The following is a 9,316-nucleotide window of genomic DNA, read 5'->3' as shown; positions in this document are numbered from 1 at the left end:
TAAGCGTCATGATGCTAAACTGTCCTCTGTGTCACGTTATGTGTAAAAGGGACGGGTTTTCTTGGCAAAATAACAATTCTCCATATGTTTATAACATTTCGGCTCGTTTAATTTACATGTAGTAACAGAGCTGTGTCCGCAGTATTAATAATTAACATTAACGTCGTGTATGAGCTTTACTTGTGAGACACATCGCCTCTCACTGTGACCTGAGTCGGGGAGTGGGACCTCTTGCTACAAATGTCATCTTTGTTTAAACTTTGAACAGAGTGACGTGTACTTTAGCCACGTGATGCATCCTCATCCGCAGCCAGTGTAGTGTTGTTCAACCTGGAGCTGCACATCAGGATGGGCCCTATTACCCAATAGCCCATTATTCTAATCTTAATCCAAGACTATCATAGTGAATAAATGATCAGCAGCAGAGAACTCCTTTGGTGGTTTGTTGTTTTTCACTGAATGGGGCTACACAGTGAAAAAGGAGATATGCAAGCACAGAGGAAAATATGTAATTTCATCTTGCCCTCCAGTAGCTCACTTACTGTACCATCTTTGTGGAGAAGACAAAGGGCTTCTCCATAATGATGGCTGAAATCATTTCGCATCACACCTTTTACAGGTATATGAGGCAACATTTACTATCTTAACAATACTTCTTTGAAAGTATTTGAGGCAGTTCTGTATAGGGAAAATAATAGCCAAGCTAAAATAGCTTGTTTCTAGACATTTCTCTGCAGTCACTTCAAATGAGCCTTTTACTGTACCCTACACACTTTTAATGAGGTTCATTTGCCGGTGGTTGTCAAATGTCCCAGTCCAAGATTCAAACTCTGTGGATCATGATGGACAATCAAAGGTTAGATATAACGCCGCTGACAAAAAAGAAATGATTTTCAACAGAGTTATGAATTTTCTCTCCAATCTGTTTTTCATTCCCTCTGTAGAATAAATGACTTGTTCCTCAATGACGTTTTTGATGCTGCCGAAATTTAAAAGAGCAAGTGAGATTTGCCAGAACATTTATCAACCTGCCATGTTTCTGTTACTTACATGGCAACCCTGCAACATGTGTTATGTAGGAAACAGCTTGGGGCGGTTTCCTGACCGGGATTAGGCCGAGGCACACACTAAAATGTTCTTTAAAACTGGAATAACTCTCAATTCATGTTCTGGGTCATGGATTAAAATAGTTCTAGATTTAAATTATATGATTTTGAGATTCGAGATTAGTGTTAGTCCTGAAGTAAATGAGGGTTTAAATTAAACCTCCGAGGCAGCAGGTTTAACAGTCCGTCCTGACTCCCCTCGAGTTCCACACCATCCAGGTTTTATGAGCATCACCAGGTTTGTAAATTAAAGTAATAATCCACAACACTTCTATAAATAATGTGTCAATTCTGATTCCCTCTGTTGTTGTCAGTACCACACAACAGTGATTCAACCTTGAACCAGTTCATGAAATCTTTAACCTTTGTTCTTGTGAAACCCTGTGGGGACAGGAGGGGGCTTTTCCCCTGGAGACATCCTGTGCAAGAGATGTGTTTTATATTTATGGAGGCAACACCAGAGGGTTGTTTGTGATGAATGTGAGACAGTACAAGAGTTTAACACTATGTGGGGTTAGAGAGCAAAACGCCAAAACAATGACCACTTCTCACCAAAGGGGGCATCCAAACCAAGAAAAAAAACACGCATCTGGTGGATTATCACTTTAAATCGATTGAAGGACTCGCTAGTTTAAATAAGAAGAAAGGATTAGAGCTACATGAAAATTTAAAAAATATTTTCCGAGACTTTTGTAAGAATTCTGAGAAAACAAATTTGAATTCTGAGATAACAGACAGAACTGAGAAATGTCTGAATTTTAACTTTAATCTCAGAATTCAGATTAAATAAGAGTCCATCTAAAATTCTAAGATTGATTGTTTTTCTCAGAATGGGCCTAATCTGTTTCCAAACAGAAGTAAGTAATGTGAGTATGAAATGGAAATCTTTTTGATGACCAGGATTACCTGTTTTAGGTTAAGGCCGTGCCCTGTTTTAATTTAATTAGAACAGGGGTTTAATTAAATTAACCCCCTGCGCCCCCTAGTGTCACGATGAAAACACTATATAGTTTTTTTTTTTGTTTTTTTTTTAACATTTCAGCGATGTAACTGCAATAAAGGAAACCCTTATTCCTCTTGGGTATGTGAACCCTCAGCACACACACATTCACACACACGTGCATGGTTCAGTGCTGACACATTTATTGTAAACAAAACCTCACCATTACAACAAACCTTGAGAAAAAAGTTTCCACATTTAACTTTCATGTACAGGTAGCTGAACTTTGGGCTGCTGGGCAAATGGAGATATCATCAGGACGATATGCCAAACTACAACAGCAAAATGCACAACACACACACGCGCGCGCACACACACACGCACACTATTCATTTTAAATGAACTGCATTATTTTACATCATATCAACTGCACAGTGCAACAGTAAACACAGTGGAAAAAGATGTGCAAACATACAGAGCTCATTTAGAGGAACTTCCTTTTGATAATGACTCCTGATGATATGTAGTGCTTTTGGTTGACTCTATCACAGACCCTTGCCGTGTCGTGATCAGTCTTTTCAGGGAGGCCACTTTCGCAGACAGGTCAGTGAGGCCCTGTTTCACATACAAGTTCTCAAAGTCTGAGTGGGCATTGACATCCACAATCAGTTTGCTGGAGACGGGGCTTGGTGTGAGCCTGCTACTCTTGCAGCCATCCTGCAGTGTTTCTATGCTGCTTTTGTGCCACCGCTCAGACTGGTGTGTCCAGTCCTGTACACTGGTTACTTTCACTGATAAAGGGCTGAGGGAAGATTCAACGTACTCTGACGAGGGGTCCTGAGCTGCCTGGTAGCACGCTCCCTCTGAGATGTCAGAGGGCGGATGTCCAGAAGACTCGTATTCCGGGTCGATGGCCTCCACTTTGATTTGGATGGCTCTGCTTTTGATCCGCAATTTATGGGGCAAAGCCGAAGAGCTGGTGTCTGGCACTCTGAGTGTGGAGACGATGACGCTCCTCGGGTCGGCTGAAGGCGGCATCAAGCCTTTAGGTACCTGCTGCTCGTCCTCGCCGTCCGAAGACTTGCTCACGGCCCCGTCATCTGAGCTCCTGGGAGAGTTGCTGGACGACCTGGTGATCTGCAGGAAAGCAGCAGGTTGGGAATACAATCCAGGCAGCGGGCTGGCCATGTAATTCCTATACAGTTCATAAGGGCTGCTCCTGTCCTGTGTGTAGCTGCCATTCTCTGTTGGCTCTTGCTTGATGGCCTCGGAGGACCTGCAGATGCTGCTCAAGCTGCCCTGAGTTGCTGTGGATGTCTCAGACATATCAGACTGTGTGCTGTGAGGTGAGTGCTTGATGACTGATATGCAGCTGCTACCCAGCTGAAGAGACTCTAGCTCCCTGCTGTAGGAGCCCTGGCCAGCACCGGGTGTGACAAAATCATGGTACAGGGAGGCTGTGCAGCTGGAGATTTTCTGGATTTCTTGAGCATAGGCTGCTGAGCTCACCAGGCCAAATTTAAGCTTCAGTGACAGGAGCTCAGCCTTGAGGGACGCATTTTCCTCCCCAAGGGCCATCAGCTTATTCTCAAGCACCATATCATTGATGCGACGCTTCTCCCGGGACCGCTTGGCCGCCTCGTTGTTTTTGCGCCGCCTCTCCCAGTAAAGGTTGTCTTTCTTTTCGTCTGGGATGAACTCCCTTTTCCGGCGACAGGTGGTTTTAGCCTTGAATGGTATGCCAGTGATTTTGTGACCCACTGGGTCTCTGTTGGCCCCCTGTAAAGCCACAGCCAGAACCAGGGCATCTTCTCCAGGATATGACCCACTAGAGCCTGGCTCTCTCTTGATTGTTTGCATATTATCGCTATTCACTACTGTCAGTATGTTCATAGGTCCTTGGTCATGTTATATAGAAATCTCTTTATTCAAAGCCCAAGAGTGGCAATGGCTGTGAATGGTTTGTTTTGTCCAGCAGTGACTTCCACATGGGAATACTCCACTTGAGTTCATGAAATCTGTAGAGAAAAAAGAAAGTTGTTTTAGATATCAACATTAAGTGGAAATGTACATCTAGTTCATGATGATGAGTTTAATATTGTATGGGATCATTTCTTTCAGGAAGCTTCCTGATGTACCTCTGAAAAGAAATAAAGTCTTATGGACACCCAGGGCATGAGTTTAAATATCATTAATTAAATATCATTTGAATGCCAAACATGTTTTTAGTGCTTCCAGTGATCCTTGGCAGTGTGTTGAGCAGCGGTGCTCGACAGCAAAACCAACTTGGCCAGTAACTAAATGGATTGCCATGGACTGTCGGCCTATTCTGGGTTGATCTGGTTGAAAATTAAACACTTGTGTGGGTCAGCTCTGTGTTCATAGAATGAGGAAGTCCCGTCCCGCAACACTCAGAAAAACTGTGCCGTTATTTGATAATCTAACCGTGAAAACAAATATTTTTTTTCAAAGCAGCACCCCATCAGTTGACGGGATTGGCTGTCAGATTTGTGAGGTAGCAATCTAGCCTCGTAGATTTGGTCTCTGGTGACAAACTTTGCGGAGATACAAGTCAGCAGAGTCAAGGTCAGACATTTTAGGGGACATGAACATAAGAAAACACATTTTTGTGGAGATGGTCTTAAACTTCTTCGTCTTTCCAGTGATCCTGCATAGACAACAGCATCACTCTGGCTCTGTTACACCTAAATGAAGCAGAATCTTAATTAACGTTATTGTAACACCTGTATTTACCTGCAGCCTCTACATCTTTGTTTAATAGCAGTGTTGAGGAAAGTTACTTTTGAAGGTAACTAATTACTTTACCAAGTTATTGCTCCTAAAATGTAACTTGCTTACTTTTTATTAAATGTAACTTGTTAGAGCACTTTTAAGTTAGCCACTACAGTGTGCTTTTTACATCTGCATTTTGGTGATGTCATCATTGCTGTTGAGGGGAAAAAAAAGCCTTACTGAGTGCACCATCAATTCAAAAATCACTACAGGCAAGAACACTTCCATTTCATTTACATTAATTCATTCTGACCAAATGTTTTCAGTGTTTGTTGACAGTAAATGCACAAGATACAAGTAAGAAGTCAGCCTGAATCCAAATAAAATGCCTTAAATCAATTTTTATTTCTAATTATTTACTCACAGTAAATACTATCGGCGCATGACTCGGACTTGACTTGGACTCAAGTCACAGATCTGATGACTTGAGACTCAACTTTGACTTTAACATCAATGACTCATGACTTCATGTGGACTTGAGCCTCTTAACTTGGAAATATTTCACAACTTCCACATTATGCAATTAACCTGCAGGCTCACTAGTGATGTAAGGACAGCGAAGGAGGTTACCACAGGCATCTTGTGCACAAAGACAACTTCAACTGAAATTGTGAAATCAGTTTTATATTCCAGATCCACACTGATTAAACCAACCACTGCCCGAGGTCCGCATCTGCCTCAGCCCTGCAGACAGCGGTTCTCCTATCAGTCCCCACAGATACAGAGAAAATCCCAGCACTTTGTTAACTTATTTCTCCACAGAAGACCTACTTGGACAGCTGGGGCTTTTTCCTGGTGATGAGAAAGTGGGTGAAACCAGCATTGCACAATCACCCTGATGCCCTGTGGCCAAATGAACTGGCTCTTGTGAACAACACAAACATTTGCAAAAACCTAACTAGTTCAGGGGTTGTCAAAGTAGGGTTTGGGGACCACAAGGGGCCCCTGAGAGGCTTATAGGGTGTCCTCAGCCAAGTGAGGAATTGTTTAAATTCACTTTAGTGTAATTCCCTATAGTACAGCACGGCACTGAAACAATTCGAACCCCTGAAACCTGACTGAATTCACAGGATTTCTTTCAAAAACACAAGGAAGAAAGGCAAGTAGCAAAAAACAAAAACAAAAACAAAAAAAAAAAAACACCAATAAGATAATAGAAAACTTTTTTTTTTTTTAATTACAGTGGTCCTTCAGGTAAATGAGGAATAGTTTAATTTCACTTTAATTTAAATGGCTGTGTTCAGACACCTTTCACAAACATTTAATCCCAACAAGTCTTTTCCAGCATCACATTTAAATATATCACATTAATTATAAATATAGTTTCCTTATAATTTTCAAAAATACCCAAGTTTTTGCTCAGTTTCAAGTCTGTTTACCTATTTTTCTGATAAATTTCTTGTTTATTTTTTGTCTGTTTGTTTGCTGTTTTTGTTCTGAATTTAGTAATGTTTTGGTATTTTTTTGCTTATTTGCTACTCAAACCTTTTTTTTTTTTTTTTTTTGGGACAAGTAGGCAATACCATAATTAGCACAAACCAAAATATCTTCTCATACCAGTCAGGTGGGGGTCTGGGGCTTCATTACAGAAAACTTGGGGGTCCAGAACATTAAAGTCTGAAGGGCCCTGCATTAGAAAGCCACAATAGAGAGAGAAAAAAAAAACTTTCCATGCTTTTATGGGCCTGCGGGCTGCCGTATGCTGGGAGCAGGAGGAACAAAGAAGTGCAGCCAGACAGAGCAGAAACACGTGGCCGACTAGAGGCACACTACAAAAATACATGCAGCCTGGCCCTGCATCACCCCACAGCCAGGCCTGAACACACACACACACACACACACACACACACACACACACACACACACACACACACACACACACACACACACACACACACACACACACACACACACACACACACACACACGCACACACACAGCGGCTGTGCTGCGGCTGCACGGCGCCCGGACCAGCAGCGTGGAGCGGCTGCGGCCCGGCTCCTGCTAAATATTACAGCCCGTCAAAACGCTCCCCTCATGGTCTGCTCCTCGTTTTGTCCATGGTGTGATCACTGTCGGGGAAATACCCTTAACCATTTGAAACCTGAACTGACGTCAGATTTATGTAGCTAAATGTTTGCTTTCACAGGCATTTAACCCTTTGAAACCCCAGCAAATCGACTGGAACGCTTTCAAAAACATTGGGAAAAATGCAATGACCACTTTAGTAAGAAATTAGTAAAAAAAAAAAAAAAAAAAGTTACCAACAAAAATTACATGAAAATACATAAAATCATTAGAAATACATCGAAAAAAAAACGATATTATTATAATTTATGTACAATTATATTACAAGAAAAAATTATTTTCTTATAATTTCCACTTTTTGCTCATTTTCATGTCATTTTCTTTAGTTTCTCCATTTTTTTCTTAATTTTATTTCATTTACTAGTTTTTTGATTATTTGATGGTTTATTTTGGCATTTTTTTTTTTTTTTTTGGTAATTTATTGCTAAGTTGCTCATTGCGCCCTGTGTTTTTAGAAGACATGAAGTGAATCTGCTCTGGTGTTTATGGTAAGCTCGTATCAACAGACGCTTGTGATTTAAGATAAAAAGACCATAAATAAGCTTGATTCCTTAACACTAGGTACTTTAGGTAGTCCACTTTCATCAGGACATTTGTAAAAACTTTTTTTTTTTTTTTTTAAACCAAGTTTATCCGTTTGACACGAATTTGGAAGCAAATATTTTCTAAGACGATAATAAGTAGTGCGTTTTTATTATTATTATTATTATTATTATTATTATTATTATTATTATTATAAGGAGCGAAATTCGGACACAAAACGCTGTGTCAGAGAATGATCCCTGGGGCAGACCTTGGGCCAGTCTCTTTTCCAACAAAGTAGCATGTCATGACATCACGCCTACATTTGCTGCACGTTATAAAATGGCTGGCAGCGTCCGGGAGCCGCCACAGCGCTGCCGCTGGATGTGCAGACCGGCAGGCGGGTTCACCTTGGGTTCAGGCGCACCAGGAGAGAGAGAGAGAGGGAGGGAGAGAGAGGGAGAGAGAGAGAGGGCTGCTGTGCCTGACGGTCCCCCTCCATGTCCTCTTGCCCCAGATTCCTTTTTTTGTGTCAGGATTACACAATGAGCTCATCTTAGGCTCTCCTCCCCCTGGCTGCCAGCAATATCAGTGGCTGCGGAGGTTATGCAATATTAGAATATAGACTATTCTCCCACCTGGCAAGTAACATACATACACACATAAATATACATATATATTTAGATGTATTAAGACAATGGTGGCCGCTGTGTTACGACATCACTGCCTTGATTGCTCATGACATTGGCGGCTGGAGTGCAGGGGCCATACACGCCCTTTAAAGTAGGCTGTTAGTTGCTGGATAAATACAGACTTCTCGCAGCCTGCGGAGCGGCAGCCTACACTGTAGCCTACACCCAGTCACGGCAAATTCTGGGTCACGGTGCGATGTCGCAGTCCGTGAACGCCAGGACTTTGTCTCAAGAGCCATAAAAAAATTTCCAGGCAGTCCTTGCAAGCGCTCCTGCTTACATCAGCGAGCCGTGCAGCGCCGCTCCTGCCAGGCGGCCGGGGCAGTCTAATGATGACTACGGGCTGCGCTTCGCTTCCATCATGAGGTGACATAAGGACCAAAGTTTACCATGAGTTCGTCCTGATAAATAATTAAATAAGCAGATACATAGATGTTAGTCACATCTAGAAGCTTCGAGCCATGTGGCGATAACCTACTGGACGCCGGGGTCAACGGAGCTGCGTAAACATCACATCATTACGCCTAAACCTCCTTAACACCAGAAATAGGACGTGGTTGTTGACCTCAAATCAGAGCTGTTACCTTTATGGGACCCGGCTTGAAGATTTTCTCCTGTTGCCCCGCGGTCCATCAAGAAAGAAATCCTCTCGCGTTTGGTGGAGGAAAAAAAAAATCCCACAAGTTGTAGATCACGTTCCTCTCATCCTTTCTGGCTTTTTTATCTGCGAGTGACTCCTTCCTCATGGATCTGTGTTAGTAGGTCACTGGTTAAATGTATTGGCAGCGTGCGGCTAAGTGACAGCCCGCGCGGCCAATTGAAACGCGGCATTTTCCAAGTTTGACCAATGATTCCTGGTTTCCAGCAGGCAGCACCGATCTGATGTAAATTTATGAAGTCATCCACAAACCGCGTGGTGCGTTCACGGACTTCAGCTCTCTTAGCACTCACCTAGGCACAGTCAGCATCTAGCACCATTTCCCAGGATCGACTGACAAGTTAGTAGGCTGTTTGGTCAATGTGATGAATTATTAGACTGGCAATATCATATCATTATTATTATGATAGTGTATCATTAAAATAGGCTATATAATCACCATCTTTACTTGATTATCACTCTCTGTTGTAATAACAATTCATAGACCTGAGCTCACATTTATTTTGAGCTCATTTTC

At 42.2% G+C, this 9,316-nt stretch overlaps 1 protein-coding gene across 1 annotated transcript; it reads right to left on the bottom strand.

Annotated features, from left to right (window-relative positions):
* Positions 1 to 2,227: 2,227 nt before the first annotated feature.
* On the bottom strand, positions 2,228 to 8,916 carry nfil3 (nuclear factor, interleukin 3 regulated). Its single transcript, XM_030066128.1, has 2 exons — positions 8,726 to 8,916; positions 2,228 to 4,064 (listed from the first exon to the last, which is right to left on the bottom strand). The coding sequence occupies exon 2, from the start codon at positions 3,937 to 3,939 to the stop codon at positions 2,527 to 2,529; it is 1,413 nt and encodes a 470-aa protein (XP_029921988.1). The 5' UTR covers positions 3,940 to 4,064; positions 8,726 to 8,916; the 3' UTR covers positions 2,228 to 2,526.
* Between the last annotated feature and the right edge of the window lie 400 nt (positions 8,917 to 9,316).

Source organism: Myripristis murdjan, chromosome 12 (assembly GCF_902150065.1).
Source record: "Myripristis murdjan chromosome 12, fMyrMur1.1, whole genome shotgun sequence".
Lineage (NCBI taxonomy): Eukaryota > Metazoa > Chordata > Actinopteri > Holocentriformes > Holocentridae > Myripristis > Myripristis murdjan.
The sequence above is the reverse complement of the archived record's forward strand: the minus strand, read 5'-3'. Positions and strand labels throughout refer to the sequence as shown.